The sequence below is a fragment of the Leguminivora glycinivorella genome, chromosome 2, assembly GCF_023078275.1.
Source record: "Leguminivora glycinivorella isolate SPB_JAAS2020 chromosome 2, LegGlyc_1.1, whole genome shotgun sequence".
NCBI lineage: Eukaryota > Metazoa > Arthropoda > Insecta > Lepidoptera > Tortricidae > Leguminivora > Leguminivora glycinivorella.
The window spans coordinates 2,939,281-2,960,797 of record NC_062972.1 but is presented as its reverse complement, the minus strand read 5'-3'; the positions used below and the strand labels follow the sequence as shown (position 1 = coordinate 2,960,797).

The window sequence follows — 21,517 nt, the reverse complement described above, 5'->3', positions numbered from 1 at the left end:
ATAATAAATATTAGCTTCAATGTACGCTATTATTGTTGTCATTGACGTTGTCTGTCACACTTTAGACTTAACAGAATTCGTAATACATTACCTCTTAGAAAAAACTTTCAATGGTAATAAAAATCGAAATACAAGTTATTTTTAAAAGTCGCTGAACAAATGTTGATCAGTATAAGGAGAATAGCTTACAGTTTAATTTTTTGCTTTTGTTACAGGCCCCACTCTGTATAATCACGCCTGTATCCCATAAAGGGGTAGGCAGAGCACATGAACTACTAGTTTCAGTACCACTCTTGGCAAAAAGGGGTTGAAAGAAATCGAAATTGTGACATTGCAGTGATAGGTTGCCAGCCATGAGCCTCATCATCCGATACGTGGAGATGGTCGAGAAGCTCCTGAATAGCTGAAGGATCTTAGGATCGTAGGGGGTAATTGCACAAAAGATCCCGATGGGTCGAAGTGTATCCGTAAGGGCCCCCGCAGATTTAAGATAAAATAAGATAGGTTGCCAGCCTCTCGCCTACGCCACAATTTAACCCTTATCCCACAGTCAACTTCCACGACACCCACGGGAAGAAAGAGGGTGGTGAAATTCTTAACCCGTCACCACACGGGGACACGGGGACGTACTATACCTAGCAATAGTGTTTAAAGCGGCAACCGTCTTCGCGTCGTTGGGCCGAGCTCGAAGCAACTCGCGCAGCGCTGCCTTTGCGCTTGACCTGTATTTAAATAAGACATTTTCAGTGTTTGACCGTGAGTAATAGGATCTAATTACTACAAAGACAATGATTTAAAGTCGCCGTCAACAGAATTTGTCAACAGAATGTAAACAAACCTTGTAGTCAAAATGTCTTTAATTTCCATTCTAACTCATCAGATACTGACTAATACCATGTGTTATTTAATCAATTCATGTCACACATTATGATCCTCAACCTTTAAAATAATGAAATTGTGCTAGAATATGAATATTTTATATACTGGTTTGTTTAGATTGTTGACAACTTCTATTGTATGCGATTTTACAAGGTTTAGATGATTCCAAAGCACATTGTCGAAAGCATTATAAAATGTATGTAAAATTTTCTTTAAAATTAATTTGCAATTTACATTATACTTATATTGACCGGGATATAGACCGTGATTTCTTTTTGATTTTTGTCGAGCTCCCGATATTCAGTTTTCCGTGATTATGATGCATGCAACTGCGTCAAAATATCGGGACTATCGGGAGCTCGACAAAAATCAAAAAGGTAATCACGGTCTATATCCCGGTCTAATGAAAATAAGCGTGAATCATTCAAAACTCTGAATCATTGCAATTTACATATTAAATAGTTCTATTACCTGTTTTCTGCCAGTCCACGAGTGGCGTTTTCTGAAATGGGCCACTCGTTATATTCCTGTAACAAATGAAAGAATTCAGAATATATTGATATCCCGCTGAAGAAGCTCTGTAGACAGAATCTAACACATAGACGAAGACACAGGTACTCATAATCAAATATTTTTTTTTTTTTCAGAATTTGTCGTAAAGAGAATATTCTACAATATTTGTTACCTACTTACAAAGAGCGTTCATTTGAAACCCCGTATGGTATGTTTAATAGAAAAACATTAGCTTCTTTGTACCGCTGACATAACTGTTACTTATAAGAAGAGCACACAAGAGTACACATATTATAAGCATTCCTAGTTGTGGCAATAAATATTACTATATTTAATTTTTTATTTTGTGTTCAAGACATCATACCATCGATACCTAATATCCGAGATAAAAACGAGAAAATCTGTTTCTAGAACACTTTTAGACAAAACTACACCATAAATATATGTACTTAGTTTATTTTGTCAATCACTAAACTTTATTTTGCCACAAAACCTTCTGGGGTCCATTTCTCGAACGATATTTGACTAATATGACTAAGTCCACGAATTGTCAAATCGTGTAGGTTGCCATGGCAACACACTAATATTATTAGACTAATATCTTTCGAGAAATAGGCCCCTGTCTGCTCAATACTTACATGTAGGTCTATTATGACGACCCCGCAACTGTTGGGGCAGGTCTTGCGCACAGATGGCAGTGTCTTCCGGAATCGCAGCGCACGAACTAGCGGCCATAGCTTTGTGTCAAGTGTGGCTACTCTGTTCACGTCTGATGACCATTGCCTGGAACAAGATAAGCTTGAACCTGGGGCCGTCCAACATTAAAACTCTCACGATTTTTACTCATTATTACTTAGCAAAACGAGACTTGTTCATCAGTAATTTATTCTTTAATTTACTTTCGAATTTTCGTGTAACACAGTGCATAGACTCCCATCTCCGAAGAACACAAGCTAAAAATTTGACAACAAGATCATCTAGCCGCGTTTTGACCTTTGGCCCATATTGGTCTTGCTTGATCCATGTGTTAAACGTCAAATTTGATAGAGATGCCATCTTTGCCGAGCTTTCACATCACTAAGGTCTGTTTACGCCATCTAGGCCACCGTACCTTTTTCGTTTTTTTCTTAGACTTTATCCGTCTATACGGAGTTACATATGTCTTTGTTATTACTTAGCAAAACAGGACTTGTTCGCTTACAATTTATTCTTTAATTTAGTTATCCACTTGAAACGTTTTGCTAGAGATGTTACTTGGTCGACACACATAACTAACGATATCCGATTGATCGACTGTTTATTGTTTTGGAGTTGTGGATCAAATTAATAAATTATATGGAATTAAGTCCCGTATTGCCAAGCGTTAATTTAAAATTGTAGCTAAATGAGATTGTAAAATTATTTGTTACCTGGCAAATGTTTCTACGTTGGCTAGATGTTTGTCGACCAGCATATATAACTGCCGCGGATGGTCGAACTCCACATCACCCACTGGCGACGTAATTGTGAGTGCCTCTTTCCTGTGAAACTCAATTTTCTTACACCAATATACGACTTTAAGATGCAGTTACTTAGTGTAGATAAAAACGTGTCAAATGTTACACATACAATAAAAGTTTCGTGCATCAAATTCCTACCAGCTTTCGTGAATCTGCACTTATCTGAAGGCCATAGAGGAATAAGTAATGGAAGAGTTGTAACTCCATAGTAAATGAGGGTTATTTGTACCACTACTCGATACTAGGAGTCAGCAGTGTCTCGTCGGCCAAAAAATGAATATTAGAACAGTTTACAACTTATATTACAAGCAGAAGGAATTGAAAACAGAATATTGATTAATACTATTTATTGTGATATTAGCTAAAAATTGGTGAGCGACTTCGTTCGTCGCGACATCTATTGACAAGTAGCAGTACTGATAATTTACGCTATTTATCGTGTAAGAAATACCCATGTTACAAAAAAGTGGGGTGGACAACATTAAAAAAAATGGCCCTGATATGGATAAGTGGATAGTCCGAGTGTATAGAAAATTTTGGGAGACTAACATAAGACCAGTGACCCGTTTCTCGAAAGGTACAAGCCTTGTATTACAAGTGTGTTTCCATGACAACCCATACGATTTGACAGTTCGCGCACTTGTAATACAAGGCTTGTACCTTTCGAGAAACGGGCCACTGGGATAAATGGCGTACATGGAGGTCTATCCTTGATTACAGAATTGATGATGATGATAAAAAAATCTGACTGACCTCTTTTCAGAACGGTCATTAATCATAAGAATCTTCTGTACAGCGCTCTGTAGAGGAGTTAACGGAGGGTCAGGTGACGATGGTCGTTTCGGCGCGCGCAAATCGTCGTCGTCGTTGGAGCGAGTGGGACGGATAGAAGTGAGATACTCCGCCCATGCTGTGTTTAAAGCCTGTAGCAAAAATATAGGTTAAAATCAAAGACATATGTAACTTCGTATAGACGGATAAAGTCTGAGAAAAAAACGTACCTCAAAGCCCTAGAGAAAAAGGTACGGTGGCCTAGATGGCGTTAAACCTTTGGGGAACGCTCGGTTAGATGGCGCTAATATTAATATTTGACATTTTAAAACATATCAAGCTAAGAATATGGGCCAAATTGTCAAAACTGAGGTTCAAAAGTTTTAAGCTTGTGTCAAAAGATGGCTGTCTATGCACTGTGATTACACGTTTTACTTTGACAGTAACTCTCTATATAATACTCGAACTCTTGTGACAAACGACATTACGACCGGTTTGGCTCAGTCGGTAGTGACCCTGTCTGCTGAGCCGCGGTCCTGGGTTCGAATACCGGCAAAGGCATTTATTTGTATGACGAGCACAGATATTTGTACTTGAGTCATGGACGTTTCCTATGTATATATGTATAAGTATTTGTAAATTATATATGTCGTTTTCTGAGTACCCACAAGCCCTCTTGAGCTTACAGTGGGGCTTACGTTCAATCTGTGTAAAAATGTCCTATAATATTAATTATTTATTTATAAAACAGCATTTATAGACAAATGCGGTATAGACTTACACCGGGCGGTATGAAGCGTGCAATATCAGCGTGATGCGGCGTAGCCCGTAGTCTTTCACCCGCCTCGAGCCAGCAACTGTACTCACGCAGCATCCTGACAAAATAAAAATATTATGAACTATAAGCCATACTACCATGCCTAGAGCATAAAAAACCGGCCAAGAGCGTGTCGGGCCACGCTCAGTGTAGGGTTCCGTAGTTTTTCGTATTGTTCTCAAAAACTACTAAACCTATCAAGTTGAAAACAATTTTCCTAGAAAGTATATATAAAGTTCTACTTTTGTGATTTTTTTCATACACTTTTTTTTCCTTTAGGACTGAGCGATTATTTCCGAAAATATTAATATTATCAAAAAACGATTTTAGTAAACCCTTATTCATTTTTAAATACCTATCCAACAATATATCACACGTTGGGGTTGGAATGAAAAAAAAAAACAGTCCCCACTTTACATGTAGGGGGGGTACCCTAACAAAACATTTTGTTTCACTTTTTATTTTACCACTCTGTCGGCGTGATTGATATACATATTGGTACCAAATTTCAGCTTTCTAGTGCTAACGGTCACTGAGATTATCCGCGGACGGACGGACGGACGGACGGACGGACAGACATGGACAGACAGACATATAAGGGTTCCTAGTTGACTACGGAACCCTAAAAAATGGCATTCTGTTTAGTCCGTCAGTTAGATCGTCCAAAAATACTGAACACATATTTTTGACTTTTTCTAAATTAATAAAAAAATACAAAGATATAGAGCATCAAAGTTCCGGAGTGGGGACTTGTGACGTCACTTCTAAGTAAAAATTGTACCTAGGCGTGACGTCACCTGAAACTTCAACGCACTGTACCGTTGTAATTTTTCGTTTACGAGAAAAAAGAAAAAATACGTGTCTAATATTCTTTGATAATCTAATTGACGGACTAATTAGTTTTTTTAGTCGTCTCGCCTAATGTACATACAGAAACAAAGACTAAACGTTAATCTCAATAGCTAGCTTATCTAAAATAGGGCCTTTAGGCATTGTACTAAGGATGCTGACGACGTTTCCTCGCTATATCGCAATACTTAAACGTTGTGCGAGGAATTCGCCATTTACTTATGGATTGAATTTAAAGATCAATACACAATAATGATACAAAAATCGCATGCTAAAAGTATTCAGAATCTGAACCACATATTTGTTCATACTTTACATATCAATGAATTTTTACAAGAAATACTTTACAACAAGAAACTTATAACACTTACTTTTCCGCGCCCTCATGGTACGCCAGCATATTAACATTGGTCCTCCTTTTCTCCTCAATAACCGACACATCATCCATTTCACTTTCCGTCTCGCTCTCACTATCCGTCAAACCACCGATAGATGTCGTTAAATTTTCAGGCGAGCTTGACTTAGATCTCAAACCACCGATAGATGGCGCTGGCGTTTCAGGCGAACTAGACTTGGATTCTATTGGTTTAAGTTTGTTGAGTAGAAGTTTGCAGGCTTCTGATTGGCTGTGGTGGTAGAGGATGGTTTCGTGAAGTCGTTTTTTTAGTTGAGCGAGGGTCCGAGATTTGATGAGGCCTGAGAAGAATAGAGGGCCGATTGGGGCTGGGTCCGAGCTGGAAGAGAAATTGTTAATTTATTTAGGTATATCCGTCTATCCCTTTTAAATGTGTCTAAGCCGTTCGATCCAAAGCCGCATAGAACTGAAACTCAAATGCGAGATCGCAAGGAACTAAATCTGCAATAACACAGGCCACTGGACAGCCAGATGAGTTCGAAATTAACTGCTATGCGAGAGAGACTCCTATAATAAAACTCGTATGCGAGATCTCGTACCGTCTAAATGGGCCCTAACACATTTGTTTTTATTTTTATGACACTTGGAATTAGGGATGTCACGAATGTCGCATGTGTCACATTCGCGAATGCGAATATTCATGCGAATTTTATCGCTGATTTTTAAAAACCAAGCAATGACAACAACCCGCTAGGTAAAAAATTTAAAATGCTTACTATTGGTCAAAATGCCGAGTACGAACTTCACGCCGTACGAATTTGACCTATCTGCGCATGCGCGAGTCGACAGTCGACAAGTAGCAATTGGAGCGGCCGGCGCGGGCGAGGAACAAGCTGCGACTTGCACACATTCGCATTCGCAAAACATTCGCATCGTTTGAAGCGAATGCAAATGTTTAAAAGAATGCGAATCTTTCGCATATGCGAATGCGAATGCAAATATTCGTAACATCCCTACTTGGAATGTGTAGAGGTATACCCCCCTATTCATAAACGTTTACTAAAGTTATCCAGCCGATAAAGTTAATGTCTCCCTTTCCGACGTATTGGTGTGATAGAAAGGAGAAACGAACTTTATCGGCTTGATAACTTTAGCGAACGTTTATGAAAGAGGATAGTTTTTAGTAGTAGAATTAGCTAGTTGTGTAAAGTCCGACGAGTTTATATAATTTCTTGTAAGACTGTTCAGTTAGACAAGGACTTACGAGATGTTGGAAGAGTGCAGGTATAGATGCATAAACAGCCGCCAGAGCGGTAACGTTGGATGTCCCGCCGGCGCGAGTAAAGCTGCGGCAGTCTGATGTATTACCAACTCCTCCGACGTAATACCGCTTCCGATTTGCTGCAATCAAAAAGAAAAAAAAAGATTATTAAATTAAATTAAAACGGGACTTAATCGCGTAAAAACTTTTCTTTCCTTTTTGCTGTCTACTTAACACAGCAAAGCGGAGTGTACAATTTTCTAATGGGGTGGCAACGCGCATGTGACATTCTTTGAGTTGCAGGCTTCCTTAGGTTACGGTGACCGCTTTCCATCAGGCGGACCGTATGCTTGTTTGACACCGACGTAGTATAAAAAAAAAGATTATAAGTTAAGACATAGGTATAAAACATTTGCAAAAAAGGTAAGTTCTGGATTTGAGTTTTTCAAGCAGCGGGTATTTCGAGTTCTCAATAGTCGATAAAGCAGTGATATTCCTTTTGTCTATTTATGGGCGACGATGAAAATTTTCCATTAGGCGGGTCGACTTCTTGTTTGCTAACTATACTCTGTCAACCAAGTCTGTCAGTAAATAAGAACAAAGAAAACTATATGCATCCTTTTCTTTAGGGTGCTAGAGAAAAGGATACCTATAGTTTTCTTAGTTCTTATTTACTGACAGACTTGTTTGACAGCATAATTATATAACATAAAATAAACATTGCAGACAAACCGTAAAGCGGACACTGATCTACGTAACAGTAGCCGACGGCGCAAGCAGGACAAACTTAATATAACCCCGTGTGGTGACGGATTAAGAATTTCACTACCCCCTTTCTTCCCGTGGGTGTCGTAGAAGTCGACTGTGGGATATGGGTTAAATTGTGGCGTAGGCGAGAGGCTGGCAACCTGTCACTGCAATGTCATAATTTGGATTTCTTTCAACCCCTTTTTAGGGTTCCGTAGTCAACTAGGAACCCTTATAGTTTCGCCATGTCTGTCTGTCCGTCCGTCCGTCCGTCCGTCCGTCCGTCCGTCCGCGGATAATCTCAGTAACCGTTAGCACTAGAAAGCTGAAATTTGGTACCAATATGTATATCAATCACGCCAACAAAGTGCAAAAATAAAAAATGGAAAAAAATGTTTTATTAGGGTACCCCCTACATGTAAAGTGGGGTGATATTTTTTTTCATTCCAACCCCAACGTGTGATATATTGTTGGATAGGTATTCAAAAATGAATAAGGGTTTACTAAGGTCGTTTTTTGATAATATTAACATTTTCGGAAATAATCGCCCCTAAAGGAAAAAAAAGTGCGTCCCCCCCCTCTAACTTTTGAACCATATGTTTAAAAAACATGAAAAAAATCACAAAAGTAGAACTTTGTAAATACTTTCTAGGAAAATTGTTTTGAACTTGATAGGTTCAGTAGTTTTTGAGAAAAATACGGAAAACTACGGAACCCTACACTGAGCGTGGCCCGACACGCTCTTGGCCGGTTTTTGCCAAGAGTGGCACTCAAGAGTCACTGAAACTTAGTAGTTCATGTGCTCTGCCTACCCCTTTATGGGATACAGGCGTGATTATATGTATGTATGTATGTAGTATAACAAAAACTTTATAAGTGCATTGTCGATAGATAGACCATGTCTCATCTAAAGCCCACTTACTTTTAATTTAGAGCTTAGAGCATTGTCGACGTGAATTTTCCATTACTAAAACCAGATAAATTCTTGAATTGTACAAAATAAATTACTATACTTTAATTTCAATATTTTCTTAAATTTTAATTCAATTCAATTTAAAATCCAATTGCGCTTCAATCCAATTTCAATTCAGCCCAATTCAATTTAATACGAAATATTTTACACAAACACTTTTTGGTATAAGTCACCTCAAAAACGACGTCTAATCCAACCTGTATTAGTCACTTCACTTCAAGAGAAGCCCATCCTGAATGATTCACCCTAACGGCTCAGCCACGACATTGGTCTAAGCGCGACAGCGGTGAGCGGCGGCCATACATTGGAGCGAGACACAGCGATGGGACTTTTCATTCGCATGTATGGCTGCCGCTCAACGCTGTCGCGCTTAGACCAATGTCGTGGCTGAGCCATCCACGGCGGCCAGCCACGCTGGGCGGTAAGTGCGTTTTTACATACAGACATACATCACATAGAACGATACAGTGCGCGACATTCTTAGTGCGTCATTCGAGATCGCTCCGACATCCGATATCGGATCGGATAATGTGAAAACGTACTAAGAATGTCACGCGATACAGTCGTCCTACAACTCACTTTGAGCGCATTGTCGACGTGTATCTTCTGTTTGTGCGCGCGCTGCTCCGCCAAGAGCTGCAATAATCGCGGGAACAAAATCGGCAGCTCGTTGTGTGCGTGCGACGCGAGCAATGCGCTTGCGCACGTCAATGGTGCGTGCGCTGCGTTGCGGACCAGGTGGGATATGACTTCGGGTTTTACGACCTCCTGAAAAACAAGTTTTTTTTGTCTCAATGCAACCTGTATTGGTACAACCTGCTCAATGTTAAACAGTTAAACAGTGTAACTTTTGCTTTCATTAACCTAGTAATATTTTATTTAAACATTCTATAATATTGTAACAGATTTCAACATACGGTCGATTATTTGATAGGCATATGTTTTGTAGTTACTGAAAGCAAAAGCAAGCGACAATTTTGACATCCAAAGAATGAAACAAACTACTGAATAAACCTGCCGAATTCAAGGCATGATTTTATCTTGGACTTTGGCAAGACTCATATAGCATCTATCATAGCACAATCTTAACTTATTAAAAATGAAAGTAAATTATTTATTTCGACAAGCTACAGAAAAGGTTAAAGAGGTACCTGTATGTTGTAGTTGGGTGTGGTCAGTAGTAGAACATCAGCGGCCCTTAGCGGAGCACCCGTCAGCCCTATATGGCAAAGTGCTTGGAGCCACGTTGATATTGCCGCCTCGCGATCAACTGGCGAGCTAAAAAATATAGAATTTAAGTTTTTTAGCAAAAATAACTTACAAATTTGGTCCAAGCTTTTAGGTTTCAAATGTTTCAATATACCATATTTCGAGATTTTCGTTGATTAGGATAAATACTACTTCACATCTAATGATTGTATGGAAAGATAATTTACTTTTTGGTATTCACAACAACGTGGCAAATGAAACGCAGTCTGGCTCTGTCGAACCACTACATAAGAGCGATAGAGAGCTACGATACGCTTACGAAGCGTCAGCGATTGTGACCTTGTCTATCCTGGTCTTTTTGCAATAGTTCCTCAATTTGGTCGACAAAAGTTCATTTAGCTCTTCCACTTCCAACTGATCGTTTTTTCTTGCACTCATCATCATCTTCCTTGCGTTATCCCGGCATTTGAGGCTCATGTGAGCCTGGGGTCCGCTTTGACAACTAATCCCAAGATTTGGCGTAGGCACTAATTTTTAGGAAAGCGACTGCCATCTGACCTTCCAACCCAAAGTGACCTTATTGGAATTAATCCGGTTTCCTCGCGATGTTTTCCTTCAGCGAAAAGCGACAGGCCAATATCCTTTTTAGGGTTCCGTAGTCAACTAGGAACCCTTATAGTTTCGCCATGTCTGTCTGTCCGTCCGTCCGTCCGTCCGTCCGCGGATAATCTCAGTAACCGTTAGCACTAGAAAGCTGAAATTTGGTATTAATATGTATATTAATCACGCCAACAAAGTGCAAAAATAAAAAATGGAAAAAAATGTTTTATTAGGGTACCCCCCCTACATGTAAAGTGGGGGCTGATATTTTTTTTCATTCCAACCCCAACGTGTGATATATTGTTGGATAGGTATTTAAAAATGAATAAGGGTTTACTAAGATTGTTTTTTGATAATATTAATATTTTCGGAAATAATCGCTCCTAAAGGAAAAAAAAGTGCGTCCCCCCCCCTCTAACTTTTGAACCATATGTTTAAAAAATATGAAAAAAATCACAAAAGTAGAACTTTATAAGGACTTCCTAGGAAAATTGTTTTGAACTTGATAGGTTCAGTAGTTTTTGAGAAAAATACGGAAAACTACGGAACCCTACACTGAGCGTGGCCCGACACGCTCTTGGCCGGTTTTTTCGTGCCTATCTTCGTTAATCTTCTCTCATCCATTCTAATTGCAGATGGAACATAAGAATCCTTTAGGCCTATGACAGTGGTGAGAAAACTTTTATGATTATCGCCAAAATTTTAAGGAATTAGGCCAGTTTTACACCAAAAATGCAAGTATTGACTACATCATATTTATTTGGAAGGATAGGTGTATAAACCTAGAGAGATCGATTCCGTGGGCCAGATACAGCCCGTACGTTGCCCACCACTGGCCTATAGCACAGTATAAGGACGTCCCAGTAGAGAATCTCCCTCGATCAGTGTTTGGGTCTCGAACGCGTCGGGCGCGACCTTGGCAGTGCCACGCGGCGCGGCGCGTACTGGCGCGACCGCGTTCGTCCATTCCCACATGTACCTACTCTCTGCACGTCGCTCGCGCAAAGCGCTACTCAAGGACAAACCGCGCGGCGCAAAATTTGTTAGAAGAATTATTACTGTGCCTATAGGCACTGCTCCCACCGCGAGCTAGTGAGCTATGAGCTATCGGCTATAAAAACGAACAAAATACAAGCACTCCCGTGCAAATACGAGACACGGCGATATTGGTAGCTCACCGCTGGGCGAGTAACTATAAATATCGCCGTGTCTCTTTTATTTACATGGGAGTGATTATCTTTTATCCGTTTTTATAGCCGATAGCTCATAGACCAGTGCTATAACGTCACATGTATTCATTGGAACTTACGGTTGATTTTCCACATGAACCAGCATTCTCCTCATCAGGATATCAGGAGTGGCGGCTTTCTCGCCGCGCGCCCATTGCACTAAGGACTGCGGCGGCGCTAGTAATGTACTCGTCAATGATGAGAACCTGTAATCAAATGCTGGATAAATTGAACTGAAGTCACTTACAAATTAAATTGAATTGAAATTGCATTAAACCAAAGAGGATTGAGTATTATATAGAGTTACTGTCACAGTAAAATGTGTAATCACAGTGCATAGACTGCCATCTCTCGACACAGGCTTAAAACTTTTGACAATTTGGCTCAAATTCTTAGCTTTATATGTGTTGAAATGTCAAATATTATTATTAGCGCCCCATCTAGCCGAGCGTTCCCCAAAGGTGTAACGCCATCTTGGCAACCGCACCTTTTTCATTATGGTTTTGTCTTAGACTTTATTCGTCTATACGGAGTTATATTATGTCTTTGATTAAACCCTCAAACGCCTGGTTCCAAATCTGGTCCAGACAGGCTAGTTTCCTATACTTAAAATAAAATATTTTATGCAGTGCACGAAATAAAGCCCCACATAATTAATAGAAAAATTTGGACAGTGGTTTTGTTTAAACATAATTTCTATTTAATAAGTCACAGAGAAAGATATAAAGTAAATGAATTGACCGTGACGTCACTCCTCAGTATTTCATAGTAATTCCATATTATCAAATCGTTTTGACAGTTCTTAAAAAGAAGCTGATTTGACTAGTAGGAAACTGGCCTATTTAAACTGTATGTATGTATGTATGTATAAGCTTTATTGTACATAAAGGAAACAAAAGAGACACAGTTACAGAGTCAGTAATATACAATGTAGGCGGACTTATCCCTTAATGTTATTAACAAATTGAAGGAATTTAGTAGAAAATTTTTGACAACGGCGTTCTAGGGATTAAACTTGAACCGAACTGAAATGGGGTTGAAACGAATTTAATTTTAATTGCAATTAGGTTAGAACTGATTTCAAGTAGAGTTTTGCTTTGATTGAAATTGAATTGAATCGAACTTCAATTGACTTGAAACTGTTAATGCTATATATACATACATACATACAATCACGCCTGTTTCCCAGAGGGGTAGGCAGAGATCACGGATTTCCATTTACTACGATCCTGACAGACCACTTTTGCTGCACACACTTTCATAACGTTTCTCATACACGCTCGTCGGTTTCGAGTACTTCTGACCTGGCCTTTTTGCTGTGCTATATGTAAATGTGATAAATAGTCATCAAGCGTTATTTTATGTTAGTGGTGCATTATTTATTTTTTTCATTTCACAAAGGTAGAGCGTAATTAATTACTCACTGTGGAGTGAGCGAGACGGAGACGGGATTACAGCATGGCAGACATTACGAGAGGCAGCGTATGCGTCGTACTCACAGATCTACAAACCAGCCGGTTATTGCTACGGCGTCAGAGCGAGACGGAGTATATACTCACTGTGGAGTGAGCGAGACGGAGACGGGTGAGTGTAACATGGCAGACATTACGAGAGGCAGCGCATGCGCCGCTACTCCTGCGCGCGCAGTTGCGACGCGGACCAATGCGGGAGCGCCGTACTCACAAATCTATAACGAAAAAGTAAATTCAAAATGGCGCCCATTTACAATAGTACAAATGGGGTACTAACAGCAACACCCTTAACTAACCACCGGTAGATTTTATGCCTGTAGCCGCCGTGCAGGATCAGGAGCCGACGACTTATAAAAACTTCAATATAAGTAGACTATATTATATTTCAAATAGGTGCTGGTTTACAAGGGTGACTTGAACTAAAAACGGTTAAGTATGGAAGTGGTGTTTAAGGTAGCGAAGATGATGAAAGAGTGATTTGCAAGATTTGAGCTGTTATAAACGTTGGTTAAGTTTTAGGTGCCTCATTGGCCGCGATACATCGTATGTGGTGCGCTCCTATTGGCTCTAGATAAATCTTACGGAACTAGCCGAGCGATAACTATACAAATAAAAGGTTGCGTTCGCAACAATGCCCTTGTAATAAGGATTACAAAATGTACAGCTAACAGTGTTACTTATAGTACAAAATACGAACTTAAATGGCTAAATTAAAATTCTGCATACACTTTGGCAATTAATTAATTTTGGCAAATAAAAAAAATCATATTGATAGAGACTGAAACTTCGGAAAGGGACTATAATGAAATAAAGTAATTTGAAGCATAATTTCTTTCCTATTTTTTTATTCCATTTCACATCAAGTTTGGCACAAAATTAGCAATAAAATGAAGATAAAGATAATGAAACTTACCAGTGGCAAGGAATGTCCCCAGGAACTGGACAGCACTGCGTAGGCCTCCGCGAACACGTTTTGTGTATGCTCTGGGGGCGGAGCGTCAAGTGGTAGTCGCCAACTTGACCTAATCAGTATAAGTTACGCTACAGTAACGCTTACAATCACTTGTAATAATAATATCTATGACAGATGATTTAAGCAGCATTTGAACTCGTGGCTGTATAGCCCAATTCGAGAGGTGTGTGCACCCCCAGGTGGGCGGGGGTTGGAGGCCTCATTCATGCGTTAATCACTTGTAAACTCATAATGATTATACATAACTAGGGTTGTAAATTGAAAAAAAAACCAAATGTTTTTTTTTCAGAATTATGAAAAAAAACCGAGCACCTTGGTTTTTTTTCTAAATATGGTTTTTTTTCAGATGAACAAATAATACGACAATAACGGTTTTCGTGAGTTGTAACGTGTTTCAATAACAATAACGTACATTTTAATTCAGTATACAAACGTTTATTGGGGAATCCCCGATGCGGCGTGTAGCGTGGAGAGGCGGTGGTGTTGCCAACAGTAAATAGTGATAACTACAAACTACAGATTTCGTAAATGTTACTTTTATAAGACCAGAAATTAAAGTTATTTGATTAAATTCGTTTAATAGTTAACATTAAGTCTAAAAAAACCGTATAAAAGTATTAACTACTTTGCAAATTTTGAGATTTCGTACTTTAGAAAAAAACCATACTCCAGAAAAAAAACTGTTTTTTTTCACGGTTTTTTTTCATGTTTTTTTTTTCAAGCCAGAAAAAAAACCGTTTTTTTACAACCCTATACATAACTCATATTATACGTACAGTGAGCTGCAAAATTGCATGGAGAAATTATGAATGAATTCATTAATAAATTCGCCATGCACTTTTGAACTTGATAGTACCTACACTTCATAGGATATGGGATGCATGAAGATTAATATTAAACTGTACCCATTCAATTGTGACCAGACTTCCTATTAAGTCAACAAGGCCACAGTATAATAAAGAGTACTATCGTACAGTATGGCCACTCCCGCTCCCCGCTAAAAGCGCCGCCCACCCCCTCTCGGTTACCTCACAGTTACCGCCTGTCAAAAAGGCGAACAGTCGACCTGTCATATTTCACTCATACAAGCATGGTACGGTTTAGGAGCCTAGGCGCCATGGTAATGGTATCAAGATGTAAAAAGAGTAAGGTACAGCGGGGCAAACCTCGACTGGGGGGCAAATGTAACTGGTACATTTTTTCCATGTTTTACAATGTTTGCATTATTAAATAGAGTGGCCACCGGTTATATTATGGTAGGCGTGTTCAGTGGATACATGTAAAACTCAACATCATACTGTAATATTGAAAAAAATTGATTAGTTACAATAGGCTACTTTCCTCTTAGTCAAATTAGCTTCTTTTTAAGAACTGTCAAAACGATTTTGAACGACTTGCTAATATGGAATTAATATGAAATCAAATTGAGTGACGTTACGGTCAACTGATTTCCTTTATGTATTTCTATCTGATTTATAAAATATAAATTTTAGTTAAAATAACTTTTGTCCCTGATTTACTTATAATTTTATTATCTGATGCTTTATTTCGTGCATGGTATAAAATATTTTATTTTAAGTATAGTCAAGTAGCGTATTGCTCTCCCAGTCGAGATTTGCCCCGCTGTACCTTACTGATAAGTTTAGGGGGGCTCTGGAATCCCAATTACCATACCTAGTGCCTATTAATGTCCTGTAACCTGTAACTATGACTCGTTCTTTGGCGGTTAAAGGAATAAACATATATTTAAAGACTAAAATATGTATGTAGGTCATTTACCTATGTACACGCATTCGTACGAGCACATTCCAAGCCCAATCCGGTGTGGGCGACGGCAGCCCGCTTAACCATGAGCCAAGCGTTAACTGTGACTCCAATGACAGGCCACTGAAAACACACACACGTTAAAAACTTCCAAGTGACATATATCCAGGAAAGAAGTACTATTGTCCCGGATCTGTAAGTTCACATTTTTGACACATTTTGAAGTATGTCGCGTTGTGGCTAAGATGTATCGTTTGGCAAATCTAACGATTAATTTCGAATTGGTTGAATCGATTAGGCCCTATGTACAAGGAGGCGCTTAAACAAATATACGATTTCTATCAACTTACTGAAATGTCATTTCAATCGAAATGACAGACTGCCACAGCACTAGTTTAACCCTTCGAGTCCCAGCGACATCATGTGATGTCAGTAAAATATAAGTAAATACATATAGATGCTTGGGGCTCGAAGGGTTAAAAATAAAAATGAAAGATAAATGACATGATAAGTAAATCCTGCGTGATAAATTAATATCGTAAAATACTCACTAACGAAGATCCGCAAAAATGTAACATGTACTAGATTATGTTTAAAGTAAGCGAAACATTGTTTTTAAGTACTTGATTTTTTTTAAATATTATTACAGGATTTTATTTAAAAGTTCATTAGATTGCGCGAGTTTGCGTATTGTGGACGCTGTCATGTGTCAAAAAGAGGTTCTTAGAAATCTGGGACTATAAATCATATCACTTTCAGCAATAACACAACGATATATTGATTTAAACTAACACGATCTTCACTCATATTATTAAATTAAAACGGGACTTAATCGCGTAAAACTTACGTTTTATATTTAACCCGACGTTTCGGACATGACATTACGTCCGTGGTCACGGGTAGACTGGCTGGGAGTTGTATCAACATCTTCTAGCTGTACGAGTTTTTCGAACTACCCGCACTTGATTGTCATCAGTCACTTTTACGCTAGGGTTGCCACTCTGCCTACATACAACACTCACGACATCCGATGGTATGAGACGGGAAGTTTTCTCACGTTTACACTTGCTAATCACTGGATTCCACGAAGATGAAATCCCTTGCCCTTCATTTTGATTGAAATTACGATGTTTCCTGATTTCAATCGCTTCACGTACTTTCCTGCTATAGTAAAGACGTTCAGTTGAAAGGACTTTGGGATTATGCAGTTCAATCCAGTGGTTCGGTCCTGACTCTAGCAAATGCTCGGCAACCGCAGACTTATTTATTTGTCGTTTTTTGACCGCCGCGATATGTTCTTTGACCCTTTCCGCTATGGTGCGTTTGGTTTCTCCAATATAAGAACTACCACAGCTACAGTCAATCTTATAAACGCCTGGCGTCTGATATGGAATAACATCCTTTGCTGACCTTAGTTGCCCCGCCACCTTCGACAACGGCATGTACACAGTCTGTATCGAATACTTCTTTAGTATGGTACCAACCTTGTCTGTCACTCCCTTGACATAGGGCATAAATGCCGGTCGTCTTGCAACATTCGGATGCTTCTTCGCAGGCTTTCGTCTTGGTTGCCGACAATCCACCCTGTACCCATTCTTTCTAAGAACCTCCTGAATGTGTGACATCTCACTCTCTAAAAATTCAGGGTCACAAATCCGTGGAATCCAGTGATTAGCAAGTGTAAACGTGAGAAAATTTCCCGTCTCATACCATCGGATGTCGTGAGTGTTGTATGTAGGCAGAGTGGCAACCCTAGCGTAAAAGTGACTGATGACAATCAAGTGCGGGTAGTTCGAAAAACTCGTACAGCTGGAAGATGTTGATACAACTCCCAGCCAGTCTACCCGTGACCACGGACGTAATGTCATGTCCGAAACGTCGGGTTAAATATAAAACGTAAGTTTTACGCGATTAAGTCCCGTTTTAATTTAATAATATAACACAACGATATTTAAATTTGGAACATATACATAATAGACGGCAAATAAATAAATACTCTGTGTTGCGACCTAATCGTCGAGCACGGCGCATATCTCACCAGTAGACAGCCACCATCTTGTAATCGAAATTAATTCAAAATGGCCGCCATTCATACGTTTATAAACGTATCTCACCAATAGATGGCCGCCATTTTGTAGTTAGATTTAATTCAAAATGGCCGCTACGCATTTTTAGTACGAACTTACTCGTAAGGTGTATAACTAAGTTCTTGAAGTAGACACGGTAAAAGTTGCGGGCTTCGTTGCGACCAGTCGTCAAGCACGGCGCGTATCTCGCCGGTCGACGGACGCCATCTTTGTAGGCAGAATGGTTTAAATATGGCCGCTGTGGGTTGTAGTGGTTCTACTGCAAAATAAATAAACAGATGAATAAGATAAGCTAAATCAATTTTTGGGAGACCTTCTTCTTTATAAGGCATATGGAATATATTTCCCACCTAATTTTGAATTCCATTTCACAATTTTTCATAATTAATGATAAGCTTATCCATACTAATATTATAAATGGGAAAGTGTGTGTGTCTGTTTGTTTGTCCGTCTTTCACTGCAAAACGGAAGGACGAACTGACGTGATTTTTTAAGTGGAGAGCGTGACATAGGCTACATTTTGTCTCTTTCTAACGCAAGCGAAGCGGGCAAATCTAGTGCCTTATAAAGGGTTAACACCCCCTTTTTTCATAGCCTATAAGAATATCCCACTGCTAGGCAAACCCCTCCCATCTGCCATTTCGCCTCATTCAATGAACGCTCCCGCCACCTCTGTACAAAGTATGTCAATGTCAACTATAAAACTCCCGTGAGACTCAAACATATTTAAATTCCCCCGGGATGTCCCTTCGGGACATCACGGCGTCAAAAATATTGTGGATATGGTAGAGCAAAGCTCTAAACTCCCAAAACACCTATAAATAAAAAAAACATATTTAAAAATATTTTATGCGGGTTACTCACGTGTTAAGTCGATATAGCGTTCGACATGGTTTGATCCATTTTCGAGGATTTTTCTCAAGAGTAGCGACCCCGCCTTTACATGTCGAGAGCGCTCTAGACGGATCGAAACAGGTCGAACGCTATATCGACTTAACATGTGAAAACCCGCTTAAAATATTTTTAAATATGTCAATGTTCGCCGTTTTGGTCTACTTTTACTCCGAGATACATCCTGTAGGATCTAGGCTGGTACTTGTTTGTATTTCCATAAGGCTTTTTGACTAGAATCACGTCAAAATAACACACTATTTTCCGTAGAATAGGAACGAATGAAGGAACTTACATTGATGAACATAAGCTATGCTATGCACGGCCCTGGTGTACAAGTACTCATGATGTGACAGCACTTTAGGCAGACATTCTCGAGCAGCATCCGTGCAAGACCCATTGCAGTTCCTCTTTGCTTTCAATGCCACCTGCAATATAACAAAAATCATCTTATCTCTTCCTAGCCATTTTATGATTTTAACGCTGAGAGCAAATCACTCTCAGGGGCCCATTTCTCAAAACTGAAAGTCACAAGTTACAAGCGGTCTCTTTCCAACTTGTCATATTAGACATTGACAACCACTTGTAAATTATAACTTGTAGCTTCGAGAAATGAGCCCCAGGTAACTGAAAAAGTCAAATAATGTAAAGAATATACGGTCACACTCTCTGCGAATCGCAAATTATGGCCATACGCAAATCTTCATTGAGCTTGTCGCATTTAGCGTTAGTTTGCGTGCAATACTAGATCAAATTAGATCTAATGTAATCTTGAAAGTTCATTAAAAACGCATTTTAAAAACGTTCAGGAACGAGTGACTCAATATGCGTCAATTTGATATGAGAAAGAAGTTATTACCTGGACGAGAAAATCCACGACCATAGCGGGAATTTCGGCGCTGTCTTCACAAATTGCTACTTGGGAGGCGATGTGCACGCACTGCCCACAGGAAAGGGACAGCGACAGCGATATACAGTCCAGCTCTAGCGGTTGTTTTTCTGTAAGAAAATTAAAAAAAAAAAACACACATGAATAAAAGATACGGAAACGGACTAGGAACCACCACGAATGCCAGCAGACGATAAAAAAAATATTTTTCACCACACGACAAGGGGGCAAAGTAATTTCATACAAATTTTAACTCGATGTCTTAATCTGCCCGTGTGGTGACGGGTTAAGAATTTCACCACCCCCTTTCTTCCCGTGGGTGTCGTAGAAGTCGACTGTGGGATACGGGTTAAATTGTGGCGTAGGCGAGAGGCTGGCAACCTGTCACTGCAATGTCACAATTTTCGTTTTCTTTCAACCCCTTTTTAGGGTTCCGTAGTCAACTAGGAACCCTTATAGTTTCGCCATGTCTGTCTGTCTGTCCGTCCGTCCGTCCGTCCGTCCGTCCGTCCGCGGATAATCTCAGTAACCGTTAGCACTAGAAAGCTGAAATTTAGTACCAATATGTATATCAATCACGCCAACAAAGTGCAAAAATAAAAAATGGAAAAAAATGTTTTATTAGGGTACCCCCCATACAAGTAAATTGGGGGCTGATATTTTTTTTCATTCCAACCCCAACGTGTGATATATTGTTGGATAGGTATTGAAAAATGAATAAGGGTTTACTAAGATCGTTTTTTGATAATATTAATATTTTCGGATATAATCGCTCCTAAAGGAAAAAAAAGTGCGTCCCCCCCCCTCTAACTTTTGAACCATATGTTTAAAAAATATGAAAAAAATCACAAAAGTAGAACTTTATTAAGACTTTCTAGGAAAATTGTTTTGAACTTGATAGGTTCAGTAGTTTTTGAGAAAAATACGAAAAACTACGGAACCCTACACTGAGCGTGGCCCGACACGCTCTTGGCCGGTTTTTTGCCAAGAGTGGCACTGAAACTTGCGTAGTTTATGTGCTCTGCTTACACCTTTATGGGATACAGGCGTGATTGTATGTCTTAGGGCCGGTTGCACCAGCACACTTTGACGCCCCCTTCATCGTTAAAGATGGCTCCGACGACCGTTAAGTCCATATTTGCGTTGCACCATGCCATCCGTCAGTAAAAGGGTTACGATTCATTTAACCGGTGCCAGAGCACCGGTTAACGGCTCGTATTAGGTAAATCTAGGAACCAAAATGGCGGCCAATGTTTTGAATTTGTCCCGTATTTCACGAGTTTATGCTTATTTTAAAATAACTTGAGCTATTAGCAATGTAAAATACTTATAAAACGTTTAAAACAGTAAAAATGTGGAAGTAACTAAACATAAAAAAGTGACAGTGACACACCAGAATGGTTTTTAAGGTTATTTTAATAGCGCGACGATTTGTGTTTGTAAACACCTTTAATTTAATTTATTTTGTTAATAAATGTGTGTGTTTATATTTAGATCGAGTGCAGAATGAGCTTCAGTTGAATATACAATCAGATCGATGCTGTAAGAAATTCACAAGTGCGTCCCATAGTGCGTCCTATGAGATCAAAACTCGACAGCAAATAATGAAAACTATTTGTCGACAATACAGTCTTTAAATGGAGCTTGGTATATTTGGAATCACGAATAAAATGATAAATATCCTGGAAAAAGTTGTGGATCCATTATGACATCCGAAATCAGGGCGAGAATAACGACAA

General features: G+C 39.3%; 1 protein-coding gene across 1 annotated transcript in view; it reads right to left on the bottom strand.

The window, feature by feature from the left end:
• LOC125234857 overlaps positions 1-21,517 on the bottom strand; it is a 60,988-nt gene that overhangs the window by 23,336 nt on the left and 16,135 nt on the right. The window contains exons 10-26 of the mRNA XM_048141277.1: positions 19,749-19,888; positions 19,185-19,317; positions 18,098-18,257; positions 15,927-16,034; positions 14,088-14,196; positions 13,262-13,389; positions 11,783-11,908; positions 9,816-9,942; positions 9,244-9,432; positions 6,948-7,084; positions 5,700-6,062; positions 4,444-4,537; positions 3,645-3,814; positions 2,802-2,912; positions 2,031-2,175; positions 1,351-1,406; positions 636-722 (exon numbers count right to left, since the gene is read on the bottom strand). Coding sequence (XP_047997234.1) covers positions 636-722; positions 1,351-1,406; positions 2,031-2,175; positions 2,802-2,912; positions 3,645-3,814; positions 4,444-4,537; positions 5,700-6,062; positions 6,948-7,084; positions 9,244-9,432; positions 9,816-9,942; positions 11,783-11,908; positions 13,262-13,389; positions 14,088-14,196; positions 15,927-16,034; positions 18,098-18,257; positions 19,185-19,317; positions 19,749-19,888 — 2,383 coding nt within the window. The remainder of the gene's footprint in view (positions 1-635; positions 723-1,350; positions 1,407-2,030; positions 2,176-2,801; positions 2,913-3,644; positions 3,815-4,443; positions 4,538-5,699; positions 6,063-6,947; positions 7,085-9,243; positions 9,433-9,815; positions 9,943-11,782; positions 11,909-13,261; positions 13,390-14,087; positions 14,197-15,926; positions 16,035-18,097; positions 18,258-19,184; positions 19,318-19,748; positions 19,889-21,517) is intronic.